The sequence below is a fragment of the Protopterus annectens genome, chromosome 12.part0, assembly GCF_019279795.1.
Source record: "Protopterus annectens isolate FY-2018-M chromosome 12.part0, PAN1.0, whole genome shotgun sequence".
NCBI classification, from domain to species: domain Eukaryota; kingdom Metazoa; phylum Chordata; order Ceratodontiformes; family Protopteridae; genus Protopterus; species Protopterus annectens.
Window position 1 is genome coordinate 20,169,091 of NC_056746.1, and position 26,000 is coordinate 20,195,090.

Genomic DNA, 26,000 nt, shown 5'->3' on the forward strand with positions numbered 1-26,000 from the left:
GGTCATGCGCCTTTATACCCTGACGCTCTGATGTCAGATCTAGGCGCCATGACCGACGTCAGCCTAATACTTTGGTATTCGGGCCGACCGAGGACAGCGGACTACCCATAAGTAAGGACTGCAGCAATGTGGATCTTCGAACATCTACATTTATGGTAGGTACAAAACTGTACTTTTCTGTTATGGAAGACCATCCTCTTGGTAGCTATAACTTCTGCTAAGAGAATTTCTGAATTACAGGCCTCATCTTCCAAGTTTCCTTGCACTCTTTTTCATAAAGACAGTGTCTTTACTCACCCATCCATCCTTTATGCCCAAAGTAGCTACTGAGAACAATATTAATCAATCCGTCCAGTTACCAGAGTTTTCTTCCCCAGTTCCTCTAATAAAGGGGAGTATGTTCTCCATCTTCTAGATGTTCATAGACCACTTTGTTTTTACCTACACAGGACCAAACACCACAGAAAATCTGATCAGCGTTTCGTAGCTTTCTCCTCTAATAGGCTTGAGCAAGCGGTATCAAAAATTACATTGGCGAAATGGATATCTGATTACATCTCATACATATATTCATGCAAGGGATTGAAATTACCTAAACCTCCTAGGGCACATTCCACCAGAGCTATAGCTACTTCTACGGCCTTCTATTCCTGAACTCTCATTGATGACGTTTGTGTGACAGGGTCATGATCTAACAGTCATACCTTTGCATCGGATTACAAGTTGGATGTCATATCCAGGGCAGGGCGTACTTTGATTTTAGGGTACTCCAGCATATCCTTCCATGAGGGCCACCGAAGATTTACATATCTGGGGACTCTGACCCTATCTTGACGGGGAATGAAGAAGACGACGACAGATTAAAAGTTATGTTTTACCATTAACTTGGTTTCTGTGACGTCTTCCTTCATTCCTCCTCACTTTTCCACCCATCTATTCATAGGTTCATTGGTGTGTACTAGGCTAATGGCCCTGGAGCCTTTATAAGCATAGCCCATAGAAGTGCCCTGCCCAACATTAGTTCCCGGTGCTTCTATCAAGTAGAGCCACTGGAGTGATCCCCGGGGTGAACTTTCTATTTCCCAGCCACTCATCAAGATTTCTCTTGAGGAGAGCCAGTGAGGTGCTCTGCTTGACATGTATGGGTAGTCTATTCCAGAGCACGGGCAGCCTCTGGGTTTATGAACCTGTCCTTCCAGCATGCTCTGCTGATTGTGGTAATGAGATTGCGGTCTCTGGAGCGTGTGGTGTGGAGGGATTGGGATTTCTTTAGATGTAGCATTTCTAACAGAGCTGGGTCAGACATGGTTTTGTAAGTCAAACAGAGATCGCCTCTTAGTAGGTAATATGAGACAGAGAATAGCTGGAGTTATTTTGAGTTTGTCCATGTAGGACATGTGTTTAAGGCCTAGGATCCTCTTCATGAGGTACTTTTGTGGCCTTTCCAGCTGTTGCATGTGTTTAGTGAGGTACATGCCAAATGGGGCATTATACTCCATGATTGGCCTAATGAGGGATGAGTAGAGAAAGATGATGACCACTTTCTTCCTGGATGTAGAATCCTTGGTAATGAGATGTACCACATAGAAGGACTTTCTGACCACAATGGCAGTGTGCTGGTTGAAGGAGAGGTTGTTGTTAACCTTTGTTCCCAGATCTCTTATAACACCTTTAGTGGGCTAATTAGTGGGAACTGAGTTTTTCCCAAAGGGGATGACTACACATTTTTTGGCGTTAAGCTTAAAGCCATGGTTTTGACACCACTCATCGGTCTTAGTGAGGCCTTTCTGTAGGATGTCTACATCATTTGTGGAGTTAATAATAGCTCCCAGCTTGCAGTCGTCTGCGAACTTGGTCAGCCAGAGTCCCTCCGTGTTGGCCTGGACGTCTGAGAAGTAGATGCCAAACAGCAGACGACCCAGAACCGATCTCTGTGGGCCTCCACTCATGACTGGTCGGCAGTCTGACTTGGAGTCCACTATTTTCACACTGTGGGTTCTGTCTGTGAGCCAGTTTGCAACCTACCTAGTAATATAGGGGTTGATGCCTAGTTTGGTGAATTTATCAATAATTCCTGAGTGAGGAATGGTATCAAAGGCCTTGGCCAGATCAAGGTAGGCTGTATGAACTGCCTTGCCCTCACCCACAGCTCTGGTGACTGACTCAAAGAAGTCAACCAGATTGAGCAGGCATGATAAACCTTTCACAAAACCAAATTGCATGGGATCTAGTGTGTGGCTATTCCCTATATCCTTATTAATTAGGACTGTGATGATGTGCTCCATAGCCTTTAACATATCAGACTCTTAAGGCTAATGGGGCGGTAATTTTCAGAGTCTGTAGTTGCTCCCCCTTTATGGAGAGGGATGACTGTAGCAGTGTGCCATCCAGTAGGGACAAAGCCTGAGGTGAAGCTGTGATTGAACAGGGCACACAGATTCCCCTGCCTTTCTCTTCTAGAGGAACTTGGATGGTGAAGGGACTCTCTTGCCCTATGTCTAAGCCTCTTTTGTGTGGATGCTGAATGTTTGGAATCTGCAAACTCGATCTGAGACACTTGGGTGGATCCAGGCATTATGGGTAGGAAGGTGTAGCTTGAGAATCTGATCCAAGTCTGTTGTATGTGACCGGATCGGATCTGAGACCCTATTGTGAGAAGGAATAAAGGAAGACAATAAAGATGCCAAGTTATGGTAAGACATAACTTTTTATTTTTCTGGCTCTCACTTCATTTAGGAGGGTTTGAGCTTCAGGCACGTAGCCATTCCTCCCTTTCTGATTTTTCACAAGGACAGGGTGACCATGAGAGTTCAGCTTTCATTCGCGCTCAGTCATGAATAAGGCTGTCCCTCACTGTGGCCATAAACCTTCCTACTTTCTTTTCCAGTCCACAGAATCTGGTGAAGGCTTCTACACTTTAGACGTTTACAGACTGCGAAAATTCTATCTGTTCTATCCGGACACAATTAACTTGTTCTCTCCAGTACAGCTCTCTTGAGTTTGTACCTTTAGCTTCCAGTGGGTGCGACTTGAACCTTTAAAAAAATGAAGTTGTCACAAATATTCATATCTGTGGAAGAACCGAACGTGTTACTAGAAAACTGTTAATGGCAAAAATTCAGGGCAAACTAATCTTTATATTGGTGGCATTCATTCAGTCTGATGCTTTAAACTGGATTTTATAATCCAAAATAAACGCGGTGAATGTTAATTTTGTAATGTTGTAGAAACTGCTTATGGTATTTCAGGAAGTATTCAAGCAAGACATGTACTGTCAGCAAGATTTTCTTCATACAGCTGTGAGCTTTCATATGAGGCTATGCAGTTATGTCTTTTATCTGAATATTGAGATGTTTAGAGAAAGTTACTATTACAAGTAAACAGTATACAAATAATATTTAATATCTCTCTAACTGTATTAGACAGAGGTCAAATATCAAAATAATTGTGTATGCCTTCATGTATGCTTTAAGATGAAATCTTCTGTGTAACATGGTTTTGGAATTATTATTGCAAATATGAACATGTGATATTTAATGCATAGAGGTATCAGTAAGAGTTAACTGCAGAAACACCTGGAGGCACACTCGGCTGTAATTAGTTAAATCAGTTTGAAAAGTCTGGACAGCTGTTTTTCTTTTATAGATTCAAAACTGGGTCATCCAGTATCTAAGCAAACCATTGCAAACTGAATCTCTAAGGCCATCTCTTTTTATTATCTGCATGGAAAATCCTTGCTATCATGCCCTCAGGCTCATTCGGGCAGTGGCATCCTCTGGGTGTTTTGCAAAGGGGTGCATGCCAGGGCTGTACTGGAAGCTGCCACCTGGTCTTATGTACACACTTTCACTAAACACTACTGGAATGTTGCCTTTTCAAGGTCTAGAGCTGCTTTTGCTAGGTTATTCTTTTCTGGCCTCTTGGATAATTTTGCTGCTTATTAGCGAACTGACCTTACATTTCCTTCAGTTTTGGGAATAGCCCACTGGTTAAGAATACTGCAAGTTATTTCAGTAAGGGCATAGTATAGCTGTGTAAGAACTTGCCATATGAGTAGATGTCCAACTCATCACTGTTGCAGCATTCCTTCCCCACCTTCCTTCCGGTGTGTTTTTCTACTAACTCTCTCCTGTCTCCATCTGTTCCTACCCTATGAACAATATCCTAGAACAAGGGGACTTCCTTACCACTTCATGCTTTGTCCCTCCTAGCTGACCACTTCTTTCTCAGATGTCTTCTGGATGCTGGCTTGGTGATAGTCTGAGGAATTACACTCAGCTCCACCTGTATACCCCTACGTTTGCAAGCTGGGGGTCACACACTGTGTGATCCTGGGAAGGTAAAGCTTTGATACCCTGGCCTTGACATTAGCAGTGAATAGCCCACTGGGGTAATAAGTGGAACAGTGATCAATAGGACATCTGCTGTTGTGGTAAGCTCTTTTATTACTGCACTTTCCTAGCACTACTGTACTTTCTCTTGGAAAACAGTCATATTTTCTCCAGTATTTTTCCTTTTACCACTGCAGAAAATCGAACAAGATCTTAGTTTCCTGAATTTTTCCTGCTACATCATCACCCAGTGCATGGGAGCTACTGTTGCAGTATTCTAGTTTGGCACTGGCCGGTGATCTGTTGAAGTTCTGTGTCAGGCGATAAAGTAGCATGCTGGCCAGATTCTTGAGAACCCTAGGGACTTGATCCACTACCTTATCTTTCCTTAGGGTAGCCATCTCCTTATCAGTCCCCCGTCCTCTGTGTTCTGGTATACATCCACAAATTTAACACTCTTCCCACTCTGCCCTTGTTTTGTTGAGAGTGAGTTGAGCATTCATTTAGCATTGCTTTTTTTCCCTGTCTTATTTTGATTCTTCTGCTACGCATATCTGCTTCACCTGATCTGTCCCCCCCAGCTTCCTTTTGACTTGCTTTATCAGCGTTCTGCTTACCTCCTCCACTTTCCTAGTCTTTTGTTTCTTTATCGATTGCCTGTTTCACTTTCTCCTTCTCATTGTTCCATTTTTGCTTCTTTCATACTTTCCTACCATAATGACCCAATTTCGACATTTTCTGTCATTTGGCCAATTACATTAGGGAGATTTTTTTTTTTTAATTTAAGCAGCCCTAACTCCACAGAAAGGATTTGAAGTGCAGTGGGCTTCAGTTAAGGTTGTGTCACTTGTTCCGGTTGATGTAAATCTTCAAGACATCCCTGCCACCCTCCCCCTTGAAATATGTGCTTTTGCTCTTGTATGGTGTCCAGTTTTTACTCTGGATTTAGCTATGGGGATATGCCTCCTCCCATACCAGCTTCGGCAAGTACCTCTGCTACTAATCAAATTTGAGCCACCTGGTTTGTAGTCCATGCTGTATCGCCTTGCACCAGTACAGTTGACGTATTACTTTAAGTAATTTTTTTTTACCCTGTTCCCAGGCTCAGCATAATCCACTGTATTGAACTCACTCATTTTATCAACTTTCTAAATGTTTATCCAGGTTGAAGTCCCATCACTACTTAATGACATTACAATAAAAAAGTAATAAATTTGTAATATATTTAAGTAGTCAGATATGCATGTCGTACGTCACTGATAAGCTACTGAATCTGGTTTCATTAAAGATTGCATTGTTTGGTGTTTGGTGTAGTATATTGCATTACTGCAAAGTTGCTGGAATTTTATAAAGCCTTATATAGATTTCTTTGTGACAACTGCAGTCTTATTTTGCTAAAAATATGATGTGTGTGTGTGGTATTATGATCAAGTACTATTAGATCTGAAGGAAAAAAAATGTGCAGTGAAACCTGCTGATGCTTTTATGCAGCTGTTCAATTAATGTATAAAACTGCCTAAACTTCTGAGCATTGTAAGTGTATTAGAATTATAAAGGATGTTTTTATATGTGTACCTAATGCAATATTATTTCCTATTGCTAATGTGCCTTTTCATGTAATTTTGTAAGACTGAGGTTAGCTTTTAGTTTTTTTGTGATTTGCACAGCAGAGGCAAGTAGATCAAATATTTGTATTTTGGGCCCTGTCAGTTTCCTGAGTTATAACAACTATTACTGTGTAACTTCTTTTAGACTCAAGTTTAGTGTTTAAAAGCTGCAAGGTAAATGTGTCATCACGGGTCCCCTTCACATGGTCGACATTTCAGAATGTCAAAGACCATATGGCCGACACCATTTGATCGACATTCGAAATGTCGCCCATGCGTAATCGGCATCTGCAAACAGTGCGGAATGGAAAGATTTCCATCTTCTGCACTGTAGTGTGATCTCTGAGTTGATATATGTAAGTTCGGGGGGGAGCCCCCACATGGGGATGCAGGGGGGCATAGTCCCCCCTCTGCTTGCAGCGTGAAGGTAATATTTTGTTGTGTTTCGATTGTATGGTCTCGGCCATATGGTTTCTGACATTCTGAAATGTCGACCATATCAAGTAGACATGTAGTCGCATATTGTTTTACACTAAACATATATATTTCGTGACAGTCATATATGTAAATGGTTTGTTGTACATATAAGATAACATTTTTATTAATGTTAAAACTGCTGTAACATCATTAGAAATATTTACACCTTATAATTCTAAACTACAGGCAAATTGTCCAAACCTTAGAAACATGTGTTTCACTTTGTCGTGTATGCTAACACTGTAACCCTACACCTTCCCTTTAAAAAAAAAAAAAAAAAAAAAAAAAAAACACTTTCCTTAGGACTGCCACTAAACAAGACAGGCTGCTCAGACACACCATATTTAACATGTAGACCATGTAAAATACCAGGTGTAGACTGTTACTCTGACTTGCAAACAGTAATGTGAGGAAGCAACATTTACTGACTGGTAAAGGGGAAAGTGGGAGATTAGGTGATGTGTCCAGAGGGGTATTGTTTTATTTTGTCAACAGCTGGCTCTGTTTGGTCCCTCAAACCATGCAAGTGTTGAGTAAATCTCGTATTACCCACAGCCAGCCGCTAGTTATTGTTACATTGTGTCATTGAACTTGTTTCCCCTGCTTTTAGTATGCAAGTATAACACAGTTTAATAAGCTGTCATATGATAAAAAATAAAAGTAAGTCAATTTTGGTATTTGAGTTTAAAAAAAAAAAAAAAAAGTAAATGTTCATCTGCTGTTTCACCTTACTGAAAATGACATGAAACCCTGATGCTCCATTATTGTGCATCATGCTAATGACTTCTTTTTCTTTTTTCTGCAGTACTTTCTTTTTTTTTTTTTTTGTTATTGCTGTACTGTTTGATCAGTTAAACTATGCAAACTTGTGCTCAATAGTATGTTTTTATGTAGTATTGAAAGATGCATTGTATGCACTTCCCATTCAGGTCGCCGGATCAACTTCAATACAGGCAGCAGACAGCACAGCAGCCAATGGCAGCATTAGCCCAACAGAAAAAAGGTATGACAGAATTGGCAGTTTTGTGTAGAAGTAAGCCTTATGTATGTTCTCCCCACATGATTTCTTTTTGGTATAGGAAGACAAGGGTCATAAATTTTTATTTGCATTTGGTTATACAGTTAGCATCTTGAGAGCCATGTGTTGACAGTTCTTCCAGGGTGTCAAACTGCTGTGTCTTAGAGCATTTATGGACAGCGCATTGGTGCAGCAGTAGAGTTGTGGCCTCACAGCAAGAGGTTCTCCGGTTCGATTCTCGGCTGGGGTGCCTACTGTGCAGAGTCTGCATGTCCACCCTGCATTCATCTGGGTTTCCTTCCATGTTACATAAATACATCTGAGTTATCAAATTGTAATTTTTCTTTTTTAGATTGTAATATTTGTATATTAATCACTAGTCTATAGTACTTGCAATGTTTTTTACTAAGCCATAGTAACTATAATAATTTGTAACAAAATATCTTACTGTAATCTTACGCTTGTTTTTGGAGCTTTTCTCCCCAGGACTCAATTGAAAACGGGTTCTTTGTGACCCAATGGACTATCCTGGTAAACCAACTGCAAATAAAATAAAAAATAAAATAAAAATGTTACAAAGGCATGCATCTGGAGCATTTCTCCCAGGGCCTCCGCTAAAAATTGGCATTGTTCCAAGTCAAATTTTCTGAATGTTAAATAAGTAAATGTATTCCAGTGGTACAAACAGCAGTGTCAATGCAAAAGTAAGGTATACATTTTCTTAAATTCAAGGTATTGTAATGCAAATGAATCTTTTGACTGTATAAATGTTTTTATTCAAATCATTGTTATCCACGTCATTGGGGAACTACATTTCTATTTGTATACAAAAAGTTGCTTCTCTCTTTTATGTCTTGTATTTCTCAAAATTTCCAACAAGCTTGGCCATAGGAGTTGAAAAGTTGGAAGATATTAGCATTTTCTTGAACGTTAATAGATTCAGGAATAATTCTCAGCTGTTCCAAAGGTTTTGCTTTGAACCCCCCCCCCCCCCCAAATAAATAAATAAATAAATAAATTATCATTCAAGTTTGAATGGAAAGGACTGGAAGTCACAAAAGCCCAAAAAAACACACCTGGAAGTAAAATATAATGGTTCCTTCCTAAAATTTAAATTCCAGCTTCCATTCTTAAGGTGTACAGCAGTGCATAAGTTTAAGGGAATATAGAAGTTACTGGGAAACAAAAAAAAATCCACATATATTTTTAGTACATTTTTAACACTAAATTAGAATCCTAGTTTATAAGACAGACTTAGATGTAATGTACAAGTAATGCTTACATATGACTAAATGCTTCAAAATAGGCTTGTCTGTTCAAACAATTTTCTTACAGGGGAGAAGTCCCCCTACAGTACCTGTGTCGGAGGCTGGATTTCCCAAACCCCTGCTACTATTTTATTTTTATTCCACATTTACAGAGTTTTATAGAAGCAAAGTGGTTTCATTATTTCTGCAAGGTAATGTGACCTAAAAATTAAAACATATTAGAATGTAGAGGATATGGAGAGTGACATCCTCATTGCAGACACTGCCTCATACTTTTCTCATTGTTGTTTTTTTACATTAATGTTCATTAAGTTTCACATTTAATGGCTGTTTGGGATTTTTTGGCTTTGTTTGTTCATTTTTCCTTTTGGTTTTTTCCCTTTGTTCTTTTGTGTTCCTGACTTCTGTTTCAGGATATCTACCTAGAATCTCTTTTCATTGCCTATCAGATGCAGAACGAGCTTAGAAAACAGACCTAGTTTTACTAGCATGACATTTTATTAGTATACAGCTAAGGTACTTGATGGAATCCTTGCCTCTAGGGAGTTCCTTTGCCTAGCAGAAACTGTAGTGTTTTGCAGAATGTTTGCTAAGGTTGCTAAGATATGATAAAATACTGAATGCTGGAGACCATTCTTCTAGTAAGTTGTTGGATGGGGGCTGATTACTTCGATTCTTTTAGGAAGATTACATCTGAGCATGAAGGTCCATTACTTTTGTAACTGTTGTGATTTTTGTCGCTGCTCTTATATACATAAAGAAGGCTCTGTATTAGGTCACCGAAATGCAATTACTGCTAAAACCTAATAATCGACCCGTAATCAGCAAAACTCACTTCAGTGATTTGCTGAATTCACTAAGGGCAATGAAATAGTTGTCCGAAGCACAATGGATAACTACAGAATTTTGCCCTTTCCTCCACTGTATTGCAGTCTTGGAGCTGGTATATATAGTTGGGGGGGGTGAAGCCCCCCACTTGGATGGGTTCGATTTAAGTGTACATTGCTGCATTGTGCTTCAAGCAACTATTTTGTTGTCATTAGTAAATTCAGCGAATTGCTGTCGCAGTTTTCACTGATTATGGGTCGATTATTAGGAGTTCGTCGTAATTGCATTTTGGCTTCCTAATATAGACCCCGTTAAGAAGATGTTGAGGCTTGGGTGTTCATTTAAGTAATTTATTGAATACAAATACATCAGGATGGATAAACGGGAACATTGAACTTAAACGAACTATCTAAGTAACTGACTACGTACTTGCATGCTCACCCTCTGGCTGCTCACTCACAAGTGGCACTCACCTCTCACATGTGCTCAGTGAATATAGGCATGTGCTTATTGACTGAGAAATTTCTTAAAGGTACATCACATACAATGATCTACAGTTTCCTCTTCTGATATCTCAGCTCTGCATAGATGATGATCTTCGTGTTTCACTGTTGCAGTCATTGCATTTGGGTAATCCTGCTGGCAGGTTGCCCTCAGTCGGCCTGAATTCCAAAGTCTTGGTCCTGCGTTGGCTGCTGTCACCCCTTCCGTGACATCAGGTCGTCAGGGGAATAAAAGAAGGAGCTGACGCCATTTTCTTCAGTCTTTCTTGCCATGCAGTGCCCAAAGCAGAAGCAGTTCGCAAGTGCCGATCGGCCGACTCCTGAGATTTTCGAGTTCGAATTTCAGATCTGAAGTCTTCAATAAAGCTAAGTACCCCGTTGGGGAAACTTTTTTTCTTGCTCCAAACCGATGTCAGAAAAAGTAAATAATTGTATTTCTTGTGGGAAGCAAATACCGCATAAGGACTTTTATTCTTACTGTATTCCTTGCCTAGGCCCTGATCACAACATTTCTTATTGTCGGTTTTGTGCTAGATTTAACCAACGCACTATTAAGCATTGGTATGATTTTGCTTTAAACTGTTTTGGACGCCGGTTTAATTATTCAGAAATGTCGTCAGATAGCCATCCGACTACTGGAGTTCACAAAAAACACAAAGAAAAGGAGAGAGATAAATAACCGAGGCCCAAAACTGACAAAGCTTCTCCTAAGCCAGTCGCCAGTTCTCAGTGAGGCTCTTTCGCAGCCCCTGACGCCTGCTACTTTAGAGTCGCAGGCCACTACCGACTCCCACGTGGAGTCGGCCATGCCACTGGAAACTCAGGGTATTGGAGCCTCGGATACTATTCCCTCAGATGGGTCCGGAGCCGCTGAGCAGGCACCGGCTTCTTGAGGCTGTATTCAGACCTAAACATCTTTACATTAAACCTACTTCAGCTACAAAGGCAAAGACCAAAGCACCTTCTAAAGCAAAGAGACAAACTCAAGAGACACGTGGACAGGCCTCTATGCCCAAAAAACAGATGCTCAAAATGGCCGAAAACTTAATTACCTTGATCAGGGGTTCCCATTCCCCTCCTGATAAAAGGCCTAGGCAAGAGACTGACTATGAATCTTCAGATCAGGTTTCTATTTCTTCTCATTCCTTTTCTGATCAGGAATATTCTCTTCCCCCCTTTGAGGATTCTGATGCTGAAGAATCTATACCTTCAGCTTTTCCTCCAGAGGACTATTCTTTTGGGGAAACCTTGCATACCATGAGGGAGCATTTCCATGGGAGAGCCAAGATTTTTCAGAATCTAAAAGGAGGCTCAGAGATTTCCTTTTACTTCCTCAACACAGGCCTCTAGCCATTCCACCTGTGTTAGACATTGTAGATGATGTGTTTTCGGAGTCTAGTCTTACCCCTGACTCCTTACCTCCAGCTCCTGTTAAGCATGATAGATATTACAGGGTTCCTGACTCTCATAAATTCCTTTTTAAAAACCCTTCTGCAGACCCAGAGACTATTTCTCAGGGTCCCAAAGGAGTTAAGGCTTCCGCTGCAAAAAACCCTATCCCCTCTGACAGAGATTCTAGGGCACTGGATAGATGGGGAGAAAAGGTTTACACATCTGCTACCTTGGCTACAAAGGCCTTCAACTGTCAGTTTCATATGTTCAAATATCAGCAACATGTCATGGCATTGCTTAAACAGAAAATGTTGTTAAACTCTGAATGTGCAGAAAGTAAGGAAATGCAGGATTTATTGCATGCAGCTGAACAAGTTGGAAAGCATACTTTGCAATGTGGTTTTGATTCTTTGGAGGCCTCCTGCAGGGCCGCAGTTACGGGTTCTGTAATTAGGAGGCATGCTTGGTTAAAGGAACAAAATCTGCCTGCTCATGTGAAAGTTAAATTATTAGATGCACCTTTACAGCATGATACATTGTTTGGTGTTAAGGCAGAAGAGGTGTTAAAGAAAATGGAGGACAAAGCTAAATCAATGCAAACTGTCAAAGATTTTTTTACAAGTACAGCCACCTAGGTTTAGTAGACACTGGCCCACAAAGAACTGGTCCTTTCCTATGTCAGACAGACCTCAAAGGGGCAGATCCAGACGGCGTAGAGGCAGATCCCAGGTGCAAGGTTCATACAGGTCAAAGCAATGGGGTGCTTCTACCTCCAAAGTTGGAGAAGACAAATCACAACCTTACAGGAAACGGTCCCAATGACTTCTGCCTGCCTGCACCAAGCACTTATCTCCTGGCAGCACCCTTAGGGGGAAAATTAGCATTTTTTTCTCAAAATTGGCACATTGTAACCCAGGGCAAGTGGGTTCTAAACAGTGTCTCAAGGCTACAAGTTCCATTTCCATACCCTGCCAAAGGCAAACGGATGGCCAGATCTGCCAAAAAAATCAGTGGGCAGAGGCACAAAGACAAGTCTCATCCCTCATGGACATTGGGGCCATTCAACAAGTACCAGAGCAAGAGCAGGGACAAGGATTTTACTGAAGACTCTTCTTGGTACTCAGAAAGGACAAGGCCTGAAGACCAATACTGGGCCTATCTATTCTGAACACATTCCTGGATATACCAAAATTCAGAATGTTAACTTTACAGCAGCTTCTGCCCATGCTGGGCAAGAATTGCTTGGCTTGTGACTTTAGACTTTAAAAGAGGCATACCTGCATGTCCCAATCAGACAATCATGCAGAAGATACCTCAGATTTAAGGCTGGCTCAATGCATTACCAATTCTCTGCACTGCCCTTTGGCTTATCTACTGCGCCCAGGGTCTTTACTAAGTGCCTGGCACCAGTAATTGTATTCTGCAGACAAAGAGGAATGCAAATATATCCTTACTTGGACGACTGTATAATTCAAGAAGAGAACAATGACATTCTTCTACAGCATCTGGCATTTGTGAAAAGACTTCTAATATGCCTAGGGTACATGGTCAACGAAAAGAAATCAAAACTAGTACCCTCTCAGATAATATTCCTGGGTGCAAGCATAAATACAACTGCCCAGATGGCTTATCTCACGCCAGACAAAGGCAACTGACAACCTATTTCAAGATGTTGGCAACAAAGTCCCAGTTGTCTGCAAGAAAAATTCTGCAGGCTTTGGGCTTCATGACATCCGGTATTCTACTAATTCCATATGCAAGACTGCATATGAGGAAACTTCAATGGTACCTAAAAAGTGTTTGGACTCAAAATTGCCACAGCCTGGAGGCAAATTACCCTCATTCCCTGCCTGCAACAGGAGTTTCAGTGGTGGTCGTGGGCTTGTCACCAGAACAAGGGACAGCCATTAACATTACCCCCAGCCAGGCACTAACAAAGGATGCATCAGATTATGCCTGGGGGGGCCCACATGGCAGAAAGATGCATTCAGGGCACATGGCCCTCAAACCAAATGCATCTACATATCAATCAAAAAAGAGATGCTAGCTGTTCAAAATGCCCTGACCGCCTTCAAGGATCTACTTCATCCGGGACAACTACTGATAAAGACAGACAATACCACAGTCATGTGGTATATAAACAAGCAGGGAGGCACACATTCTTACCCCCCTTTGCAGACTAGACATGACTTTGTGGGACACAGAATTGTAACTTATTTTTCTATTCTACCTTTGGTGGTCTCCGTACCATTGTTGTTTCTTCTGTATTCTTTCTTTCTCCTCTTCCTACCCTTTAGAAGATAATTCCATACCCCTAACATTGTTGGTAATTTCCAAAAAAAAATTCTGTTCTCATTTTGTATTTTTGTGGTTTTGGCTGACATACCTATTAGATTTAAGAAATGCACTTCCTGTAGGCACAAGATCCTTAATTGTGATGGCTCTGGGGAGTGTGTTTGTCTGGGTGCTGCCTATTTAAGTACAGAGTACTTGTACTCCATATGTGCTGGATTTAATTCAAGGGCACTTAGTGACAGACTTAAACTGTTCCCAAAGGGTTTGTTACCATCTTCTTCCTTTTCAGGGACTCAAACCCCTACTAAAACACCTAGGGCCTCTTTGGAGGTGGGAAAGTCTGGTCTCCAATCCTCTCTCCCAAGCATCATATACTTCAGAGACTCCTGCCAAAGTTCAGATGTTTGATCCAGCACTTATACATTCTAATTCTCCTAGGACTCTGGTCCCTAGGGTTCTCTCTGAAGCCTGTCTTGCCTCGACTCCATTCTCCCTTCCTACAAGACACCATGAGGAGAGTGTCTCGGCCCCAATCCACTACTTCCTGTGTCATGTCCTTCAGGAGCCTTTCTGAAGCCAAAGTTGATAAGATGAAAAGTTCCTCAGAGTTTAGATTCAGATGGGGGTTCTCATGGCTCCAGCTCCCATTGAATTCGTGAGTCTCCCTTTTGTTTCCCTATGCAGTGATGACTCCTCCTTTGATCCAGCTGGCAGTTTCAGAGCCTTTGGATCTGAGAACCCCGAGAGTGTCAGTGTCTGATCTAAAGACAGTTAGGTCTTTAACTTTGACTGTGGCCCTGACTTATCCGGTGCTAATTCTCTTGGACCAGGAAGAATCTCAGAGCTGAAGCATCAGCGCCAGGCCTGGAGGGCTTGGTTCAACTCCGAGGTTGAGAGAGCTGTCCCTGCTCTTCAGGGCTTTGGGTTAGATTGCTCTAGTCTGACTCCTCTTTCGAGGCAGGGACCCGGAAAGGGTCGGGGTATGGTAGCATCTGGAGCTTTGTCATTGGTGTGGCCAGCTATAGCTTCTCCTGGTCCTTCTGACTTCAAGGTGGTGGAAATGGTCTTCTCTCATTCAAGAAACACAGCTGCTCTTCTTCGGATCCTACAGCCCTGCCACTATCCGGTGGAAGCTCTGAGTCTCGCAGACCTATCACACATGGACAGCTAGCCCTACCAACCATCCAGAAGTCCCCCTTGAGGACTTTTTCCCTTTTTTTTTTCGGACACCTCTCCAGGCAATTTCACTGAGGAGATTTCCCTGCAAGAGGAGGTGCATAGACCCCCCCCCTCAGGAGTCATTCACAGAAAACACTGACTTTGATGAAGGGGAGGGATCCCCAAGATCCCCACTAGATGTCTCCTATGGAGATATCTTGGAAATTCAAAGACAGAAAGGTGAGTAGTCCTCCCGATACACCTTTCCAGGAGGAGATGGTGTTCCTGCAAGCATTTATGTCCCGGCCCATGTACATCTTGGTTGCCTCCCCAGGTTGATGAGGTTATAAATTTAGTTTCTCACTTGGCATTGAAGGAACCAGATACTGTAGAACCCATCCCTTGTCATCCTGATAAGTTCCTAGCTCCTCCTACGAACGGGCCACACTGGAGCAAAGGGGGTCCCCATTAATTCTATAGTTGTGGTGGTAGTTCCTCTAGCCATCCCCCTAAGAGAGAGTCCAGGGTGTTGGACAGATTCAGGAAGTGGATTTATGCATCAGCAACCTTTGCCTTCCGGTCACTGAACTACTTGGCACATTTCACTGGGCTGCAAAGGGATTTGAGTAAACAGCTTTCCAAATCCCTTTCTGAGACTCTGCTCTGGGTCCCTACCTATGTCGAGGGGGAACCAGGTATTGTTGGACAACTGACGGGATCCCTTTGCCTGAAAACCCCTACCAATTCACAGGCTCCTGAACTAGGCCTTCTCCGAGACAGTCGTCTTTAAAAAGGAAACAAAAAACAAAGCACCAGACTCCACCTTCTGAAGGAGTTCCAGACTGACAGTCTTTTACCACCTCTTTGATGCAGGTCTTCATGGCCCTTCAGCCCACAGTCTCTTCCCCCTCTACTATTCCAGTGCTTAACCCTAGGCCTGCTTCTGCCACTTCTCTCTCTCTGCCTACTGCACAAGAAAGGGATGAAGAACAGGAGCCCTACTATTCATCTTCAGATGAATCCGCCTCCTACTCTTCACAAATTGTCTCCCCTCTTGAATACTACTCCCCAGATGAGGAATCTATAGAAGGGGAATCCCCATCAGAGGATATCACATCTCGGGAGACTATCACTAAAATGAAAGAATACTTTAAATGGGGACACTTCTCAAATTACATACTCAAAGAAGATATGAACTTCTCCAGGTGGAATACCCCTTGCATTCAGCCATCCCACCAGTCATCCCTGCCTACCTTGATGCTTTCACCTCAGCATAAAAGAATCCAGACTCACAACCACCCATCCCTAAAAGACCTGACAGGTTCTACAAAGCTCCAGATGATCAAAAATTCCTTGTTAAAACCACCCTTGGCCAGACCCTGCTGTAATTGCTGTAGACTGATTCCTTTTGCATCTTTTCTGTCTACTAATAAGGATAGCAAAATCATGGACAGGATAGGAAAGAAGGTACACACCTCCTCCACCCTGGCCTTCAGAGCTATCAACTGCCAAACCCACATGGGTTAAATATGCCTTAGACCTAGTATCACAAGCCTCTACTCTCTTGGCATCCACCCCTGACTGCCCCACCAAAACTGAGATAGCATCTAAACTGTCCCTGGCTTCCCAGGTAGCCAGACATTCTATTACATGCAGTTACAATGCAGCAGAGGCCTCTGCTATGTCTGCTGCTTCTGCATCAGTACTTTGCAGGTATTCTTGGCATAACCTACCGTTTGGCAAGCAGTCTGCGGACCTTTTCAAAAACCTGGAGGAATAAAGTAAAGAGCTTCAAGACATTCAGCACTTACTTGTGTCCCCCATCTCTAAATACTGCAGAAATTATCCTACTAAGACAACCTTTGGTACCCCTTCCTCTTCCAGGCATAGGGGAGGAACCAGGAGGCAAACCTCCTCCAGACCAGTTGCTTTACAATCCAGTCAGAGGTGGCCTTTTCAAGATAGAAGTGGACCAAACAATGTGTGACTGCCTTGCCCATCTCCCCTTGTCAGCCCGCCTCTCCCACTGCCTCCCCATTTAGATATCCATCACATCAGACCTCTGGGTACTGGCAATCATACAAAATGGATATTTCCTGTCTTGGAAGGAAAAGCCCCTTCCAAAGGGCATTCCTTTTCCCCAAAAAATCAATTCCACCTCATCCCTCACATATATACTGCAAGACCCTCTGACATTAGTAACTATAGAACTTGTCCCTCCAGGACTGGAAGGAAAAGGCTTCTACTTGAGACTTTTTCTGGTCTCCCAAAAAGATGGCCCTTGGAGGCCAATACTAGATCTATCCTTTATAAAGCTTTTCCTTAAAGTTCCATCATTCAGAATGTTATTTCTTAAAACCTTTCTTCCATTATTATCAGACCAGGCCTTTATGGCCACACTATAGCTAAAGGAAGCATATCTCCATATTCCCATAAAACCAACAGACAATTCTTGCATTTCACTTGGCCCTGCTCTCATTTTCAATTTACAGCCTTGCCCTTTGGTTTGTCTACTGCACCCAGGGTATTTACAAAATGCCTAGCACCAGCCATAGCTTTCTGCAGAACCAAAGGTGTGCAAATCTATCCTTAACTGGACGACATCCTCTTTCTGGCAGAAACAGAGGACACCCTTCAAAATCCTCTGAGGTTTGCCACTTCCCTACTTTAAAGCTTGGTATTCACTCTCAACCTCCTAAAAGCATCCTTAATCCCACAGCAGGACAAAATCTTTCTGAGCTGCAAGATCAGAACAGACTTGATGCAGGCTTTTCTCCCTCGGGATAAAGTTCTATTCCTTTCCACCCACTTCCAAAGCTCATTACAGGTTCATCAGATATCTGCAGGACAATTCCTGCAGATCCTGGGACTTATGGCAGCCACCATTCCCATGCTGCCCCTAGCCAGAATGTACATGCGAAAGCTCCAGTGGTACTTGAAAAGTGTATGGTCAGAACACCAACATCCCCTAGAGCATCAGATTGCCCTCCTACCCTGCCTCAAAACAGAACTAAGGTGGTGGATCCAACAAATACTTCTGAACCCAGGCCTTCCTCCCCAACCCAGCATATGCATACAGATGCATCAGACCTAGGGTGGGGGGCTACTATGAAAGGCTTCATGGTACAGGAGACCTGGAAGCCTACCCTCCAAAAGAAACAGATCAATGTGAGGGAAATGACTGCAGGTTTTCTGACCCTGAAAGCCTTCCTCCCTCCAACCAGGCACCCTACAGATATTCACAGACAATACCACAGTCATGTGGTATCTCAAGCCAACAGGGAGGGACCAAGGCCTACCTCCTATGCCGGATAACATTACAAATTTGGGATCTCGCCTCCAAGCACAGATTAACCCTCCAGGCAACATACAACCCCTCTCAGTTCAATAAGCAAGCAGATATTCTCAGCAGAACATCCTCTCTACAGCACGTATGGTTGCCAAACAGTGATATCTTTCTAGACATTGTCCACCGATGAGGCTCTCCTCAAGTAGATCGTTTGCCTTCTGCCAAACAGACATTTGAAAAAATTCTGCACCAAGGACCACTCCCCACTTGCCTGGAGGATAGATGCCTGCAGCATTCCTTGGAAGGGGCGTTTTTTATATGCATTTCCACCCTTCCCTCTCATTCAAAAAGTCCTCCTGAAAATCAGGAAGGACAAACCAAAAATATTGCTGGTGACTTCCTATTGGCCAAGGCAGCATTGGTTCCCCCTACTTCTCTCATTAGCCAAGGGCAATCACCACAGGTTACCCCACAAGGTGGACCTACTCACAGAACAAAGGAGAACTCTAATTCATCCTCACCAACAGATGTTAGGCCTAACACTCTGGGTGATAAACTTCTAATCCCTTTCAGACACCATTACTCTGAGGATGTGCTTTTAGTCCAGAGGGAGGCCAAAAAACCTACTACTAGGAGATCCAACTTATCAAAATGGGAAAGATTCTCCAACTGATGTCTCCATAAGGACAGGGACCCTTGCCAGGCAGACCCCCTAGTCCTTACCTATGTGTGTGAACTAATTAAGGCTAGCCTTTCATACTCTTCAATGAAAGTCCACCTTCTCGCAGTTTTAGCCTGTCCTACCATTAGATCCCTCTCTGCTATCCAGGCTAGATGTCAAACTGTTCCTAAAAAGGGGTCTTACACATCAGACCACCAAGAAAACTAATGTCATCCCCCTGGGACCAAAACTTCATTCTGCAAAAGCTAACACTGGCCCCATTCAAACCAGCTAGTGCTGCTACTCTTCAAATGTGTACATGGAAGATGGTACTGCTGATGGCCATTACCTCAGCTAGTAGAGTTGCAAGATTTAATGGCCTGCTCTCTCCATACACTACCTTCCACAAGGATAGGGTGAAACCTACACACTAACCCTTCCTTCATGCCTAAAGTGGTCAACTAACTGTCCCTAAACCAATCCATTCACCTGCCCACCTTCTTCCCCTCTCCAACCAGTGACAGTGAGAGGATACTCCATTCCCTAAATGTGCACAGACAACTAAGATTCTACCTAGGCAAAAGAAAGTCCATCAGAAAATCTAATCAATTCTTTGTATCCTTTCACCCTAGGGCCCTGGGCAAGGCAGTCTCCAAACAAACCATTTCCTGTTGGATTAGGAAAACTATTTCCTTCTGCTATTCCAACCATGGGAAACACTTTCCCAGGGGTTAAGAGCTTACTCTGCCAGGGTAGTGGCAACCTCTAAAGCCTTCCTTAAAGGATTGGAGACAGCCTCCACCCTGGAAGCAGCCACCTAGTCCACTATTCACACCTTCACCAAACACTACAAATTGGACCACATATCCAGATCCCAGGCAGGGTTTGCTGGATCAATCCTGCAGGGTTTTGTGGAATCAGCTACATCTACCTCCACCCTTCTTTCTAAGCTGTAGTACTCTCCCACATTAAGAATGCTGCAACATAGGAATAGAAGGACATAGAAAAGTTGTGTAAAATCTTACCATAACTGTAGCTGTCCTCTTCCATGTTGCAGTATTCCTTCCCATCCACCTATCCCCCTTTTTTACTATTGACGTATCTTTAAGGCACTCAGAAGCTGTACCCTAGATCTGGGGCAGATTATCCAGCATATGACACTTTGCACCTCTGGCTGAAATCTCTTGTTACTCTCTGTGGGACTGTCCGACTGGGCATTTAAGATGTTCTTCGTGTTTCACTGCTACAGTCATCACACTTGGGTTATCTGCCTGCAGGTAGCCATCAGTCGGCCTGAATAACAGAGTCTTGAGATTTCTGTGCCGGATGTTGTCGCCTCTTCCATGACGTCAGGTCGTCAGGGGTATAAAACATGCAACCGATGCCATTACATCAGCTTTTCTTGCCGCGTGGGAACCCAAAACAGAAGCAGTTCTCAAGTGCCAGTCGGCCGCTTCCTGAAATTTTTAGTTTTTCGAGTTTCAAACCTGAAGTCTTCTAAAGCTAAGTACCCCGTTGGGGATCCTTTTTTCTTGCTCTAACCGATGTCAGAAAAAGTTAACAATTGGCTTGCCTGTGTAAAGCAAATACCTCAAAAAGATTTTTTTCTTACTGCATCACCTGTTCAGGCCCAGACCACGACGTTCCTCGCTGTCAGTTTTGTGCCTTGTTCAACACCAAACTATTTGTCATCTGGCTATTTTTGTCGCTAAATTATTTTGCTCTCATTCACCATATTACAAAATGGCTTCGATAAGCCATCCGACTACCGATGATCTGAAAAAACGCAAGGATAAAGACAGACCGCATAGGTTCAAAACTGCCGCCGACGATTCTGTTAAGCTAGTTGCCAGTCCGCCGGTACTCAGTGAGGTGCTTTTGCAGCCCCCGTTACCCGCTTCTACAGATTCGCAGGCCTCTACTGAGACCCATTCGGAGTCAGGTATGCCGCGAGATACTTCGACTGTGGAACCTGTGGATGTCTCTACCTTGGATGGGTCCGGAGCCGCTGTGCAGGCACTGGCTTCTGAGGGTGTATTCAGACCTTCTGATGTTCGTATTAAACAGACTACTTTGTTAATGACTAAAACTACAGAATTTCTCAGGCCCAGAGTTCGCACTGCGCCTAGGAAACTGACGACCAAAACGCATTCTCAAGCTTCCATGCCACAGAAACAAATGCTTAGAATGGCTGAAGACCTTATTACTTTAATTAGGGGACGCCAGCCTTCCCCCTCTAAAAGACAAAGAATTGATTTTCCTTCTGATTCTGCAAACCATGAGTCTGATGACTCTGACCCTTGTGATTACCAGGACATACATTATCTACCTATGAGAACTCAGATGCAGAGGATTCCATTCCCTCTGCCCCCCCGAGGACTTTTCTTTCGGTGAAACTTTGCATACCCTAAGAGAGCATTTCCACTGGGAATGACAGGACTACCCACAGTCCAAAAAGAGACTCAGGGAATTTTTAGACTTGCCTCAGCATAGGCCTGTAGCTATACCCCCTTTCCTGGATATTGTCGATGATGTCTTCATGGAATCCAGTCTTACCCCTGATAATTTACTACCTGCTCCTAGAAAGCCTGACCGGTACTACAGAGTACCTGACTCTCAAACTTCTGTCTAAAAATCCCACTGCGTATCCAGAGACTATTTCCCAGGGACCTAAAGGTATTAAGGCTACTACAGCCAAAAAACGTACCCCTTTTCTTCTATTCTAGGATTCTAGGGCTTTAGACAGATGGGGTAAGAAGGTATACTCTGCAACTCTTGCCATCAGGGCTTTAAATTGCTAGTTTCACATGTTGAAGTACCAGCAGCATATTATGAAACTAATTAAACAAAATATGTTGTTGATTCCTGATTGTGCAGAAAATAAAGACTTACAAGAGGTAATGCATTCAGCAAACCAAGTTGGTAAACATACTTTGCAGTGTGGTTTTGATGCCTTAGAAGCATCTTGCAGGGCTGCTGTCACTGGGTCTGTTCTGAGAAGGCATGCTTGGCTGAAGGAACAAATCTTGCCAGACCATGTCAAAGCAAAATTACTAGATGCTCCATTAAACCAGGAATGTTTGGCTCAAAAGCAGTAGTAGTTCTTAAAAAGATTGAGGAAAAAGCTAAATCTATGCAAGCTGTTCCTTTCCAGTCCTTCCCAGACTTTCGCAGTCCAAACCCAGGGGCAACAGACCACAAAGACTGCAGTCTCAGGGTATGCACAGATCTAAACAATGGAGTGCTCCCTTCTCAAAAACAGGGAGTGGTAAGCCACCACCTTATAGAAAAAGTTCACAATGACTTTTCCTTCATCCTTGCCAGTCATGCCCAAGTACTTGCACCCCTAAGAGGAAAACTCGCCCTGCATGCAGAAAACTGGGAGTATATTACCCAGGACCGATGGGTCTTAAACATTGTATCCCAGGGATACAGATACTACTTCCACTCACTGTCAAACCCAAGCGGATTGCCAGACCTTCCTCCAAACCAGTGGGCAGAGACCCAAAAGCAAGTACTTTCTCTTCAGTGTCAGGGCTATTCAACCTCTTCCAACAGAGCAAAGGGGACAGGGATGTTCTTCGTGTTTCACTGTTGCAGTCATCACATTTGGGTTATCTGCTTGCAGGTAGCCCTCAGTCAACCAGATTATCAAAGTCTTGGGTCCTGCGTTGGTTGCTGTCTCATCTTCCATGACGTTAGGTAGTCAGGGGTGTAAAGCATGTAGCCGATGCCATTACATCAGTCTTTCTTGCTGTGTGGTGCCCGAAGCAGAAGCAGTTCACAAGTGCCGGTCGGCCAACTCCTGAAATTTTCGATGTTCTTCATCATGCACATTAGAAGTGTCCGCACATACATTGCTGGCTGCGGTCATCCCCACTCCCCAGCCCAAAGTATTAGGCTCACGGTCATGGCGGCTGACGTCGGCCAGCAGTGAGGTATAAGCCAGGCGCGAATGACCGCATGACCACGCCATATCCCCAAGATTTAATTTCATGCAGTTGCGCAGAAGCAGCAGGCGCCGTCACGTTTCGAATTTTTTTCGAAAGTTGGGAGACCGCTAAACTAAGTTAATATTGGGATTTTTTTTATTTGTTTTTTTTACTAATGATGTCAGAAAAGTGAATAATTGTATTTCTTGTGAAACAGGTGTCGCATATAGCATATACACTCTCTTTGCATCTCCTTGTTTGGGACCGTTCCCGATTTAGTGCCGGTTTGTTTTAGGGTGCGCACTATAAAAAGCGCATATATAAAAAAGGGATTGATTAGTTGGTCTTAGCGGTGTGTGTATATTATGCCGTCGGATCGGATGTCGCCGATGCCGCAGCCGCGAAAAAGACAACGAAAACGCAAAACTAAACAGGTTGATTGATCCGTTTCGGGCGCCCGTCCTGCAAAGCTACTACTGTAGAGCAGGTGGATCTGAAGTTTCTGTTGAGTCTCAGAAACTTTTCTTTTTTGATTTTGCGTGGCCTGCAGGATGAATCCAGGGCTGGGGGGGGGGAAAGGGGCTTCTTTCTCCTTCTGTCTCCCTTCTGTGGAGGTGGTTAGGGGCTCTTCTATTTCTTCAGGGCTTTCTCACAGGACAGGTTTTTTTTCCTCTCCTGTCGTCCCTTCTGGTACATCGGGGTCTGTGCCTAAAAAGCACATGCTTAAACGAGTTTCATATCCGAAGTCTTCCAACTAAACTAAGTACCCCGTTGGGGAACCTTTTTCTTGCTCTAAACCGATGTCAATAAAAATTAACAATTGTATTTCTTGTGGAAAGCAAATACCTCATAAAGATTTTAATTCGTACTGCATTCCTTGCCTAGACCCAGACCACAACGTACTTCGCTGTCTGTTTTCTGCCTTATTCAAACTTCGTACTATTCGTCTATTCATTTTCGCATCTAAATATTTTGGTACTCTGTTCAATTATCCAGAAATGGCTTCGGTAAGCCACCCAACTACCGACATTCCGAAAAAACACAAAGATAAAGACAGAGACGGTCCAAAGCTGCTGACAACACTTCTAAGCTAGTCGCCAGTTCGCCGGTACTCAGTGAGGCGCTTTTGCCGCCCCTGATACCCGCTACTTCAGATTCGCAGGCCTCTACTGAGACCCATTTAGAGTCTGATATGCCACGAGATGGTTCTTCGACTGTGGAACCTGCGGATGTTTCTACCTTGGATGGGTCCAGAGCCGCTGTACAGGCACCGGCTTCTGAAGGTGTATTCAGGCCTACTGACTTGCATATTAAACCGACACCATCTTCTTCTTCAGGGCCTAAAACTCGATCCATGCCCAGAAAACCGACGCCCAGACCACACGGTCAGGCCCCTATGCCTAAAAAACAAAAGATAAGAATGGCTGAAGACCTTATTACGCTAATCAAGGGAAGCCACTCTTCTCCCTCTAAGAGACCTAGAACTGATTTTCCTTATGATGATTCTGATCAAGATTCTGAAATTTCTGTTTTTTCTGATGACCAGGATTTGCCCTTATCTGCCTATGAAGATTATGATGCAGAGGACTCCATTCCCTCTGCTTCCCCTCCAGAGGATTTCTCTTTTGGTGAAACCTTGCATACTCTTAGGGAGCATTTCCGCTGGGAAAGCCAAGATTATTGTGACTCCAAAAAGAGGCTTAGGGAATTCTTACTCCTGCCTCAACACAGGCCTTTAGCTATCCCTCCTGTACTGGACATTGTAGATGATGCCTTCTCGGAATCTAACCTGGCCCCTGACACCTTACCTCTTGCTCCCAGTAAACCTGATAGGTATTACAGGGTACCCGACTCTCACAAGTTCCTCTTTAAAAATCCTACTGCGGATCCTGAGACCATTTCACAGGGACCCAAAGGCATTAAGACCACTACTGCCAAAAAGTCCTACCCCCTCTGATAGAGATTCCAGGGCCCTGGATAGATGGGGTAAGAAGGTATACACTTCTGCAACATTAGCCATAAGGGCCTTCAACTACCAGTTTCATATGTTGAAGTATCAGCAGCATATTATTGGATTGCTTAAACAGCAAATGATGTTGATTCCTGACTGTGCTGAAAATAAAGAATTACAGGATTTCATGAATTCTGCTGAACAAGTGGGAAAACCTACTTTGCAATGTGGTTTTGATTCATTAGAGGCATCTTGCAGGGCTGCTGTCACTGGGTCTATACTTAGAAGGCATACTTGGCTTAAGGAGCAATCTTTGCCAGATCATGTTAAAGCTAAATTACTGGATGCTCCCTTAAACCATGACTGCCTGTTTGGCAACAAAGCAGAAGTAGTACTTAAAAACATGGAAGAAAAAGCTAAATATATGCAAACTGTTAAAGATTTCCATCAAGTACAGCCTCCTAGATTTAGTAGGCATTGGCCCTCTAAGAATTGGTCCTTTACTTGCGTCTTCCAGACCTTCTCAGTCCAAACATAGAACCAGCAGAACACCCAAGCTCCAGCCCCAGGGTGCTCACAGGAGTAATCAGTGGGGGGCTCCCACTTCCAAAGCAGGTAGTAGTAAGACTCCCCCTTATGGTAAATTGTCTCACTGACTTAACTTTAAACCTTCCAAGCCCTGCTCAACTGACTGTTCCTTTAGCGGGAAAGATTGCCCTGCATGCAAAAAATTGGGAACTCATTACCCAGGACAAATGGGTTTTAAATTCTGTTTCCCAAGGATACAGATTCCACTTCTACTCCTTACCAACCCCAAACGGTTGGCTAGACCTACCCACAAATCAGTGGGCAGAGGCTCAAAAGCAGGTTTTTTCTCTTTTAAGCATCAGGGGTATTCAACCTGTCCCACAAGAAGAATGGAGGCAAGGTTTTTACTCAAGACTTTTCCTGGTAGTCAGGAAAGACGATTCCTGGCATCCTATCCTGGACCTGTCTATTCTGAGCACATTTTTGGTAATCCCAAAATTCAAGATACTAACTCTTCATCAGCTGCTTCCCATGCTAGGCACAAATGCCTGGTTGGCAACACTGGATTTAAAGTAAGCCTACCTGCACATCCCAATAAGGAAATCTTGCAGAAGATACCTACGCTTCAGAGCAGGCTACAGTTCTCTGCACTGCCCTTTCGCTTATCCACTGCGCCCAGGGTATTCAAAAAGTGCCTAGTTCGTTCCAGTCATTGCATTTTGCAGGCAAAGAAATATTCAAATATACATACCCATACCTGGA

At 43.3% G+C, this 26,000-nt stretch overlaps 1 protein-coding gene across 1 annotated transcript in view; it reads left to right on the forward strand.

The window, feature by feature from the left end:
- The window catches only part of LOC122817312 (zinc finger BED domain-containing protein 5-like), a 1,006,885-nt gene that overhangs the window by 641,971 nt on the left and 338,914 nt on the right, over positions 1–26,000 (forward strand). Inside the window, exon 6 of the mRNA XM_044090534.1 lies at positions 7,345–7,418. Coding sequence (XP_043946469.1) covers positions 7,345–7,418 — 74 coding nt within the window. The remainder of the gene's footprint in view (positions 1–7,344; positions 7,419–26,000) is intronic.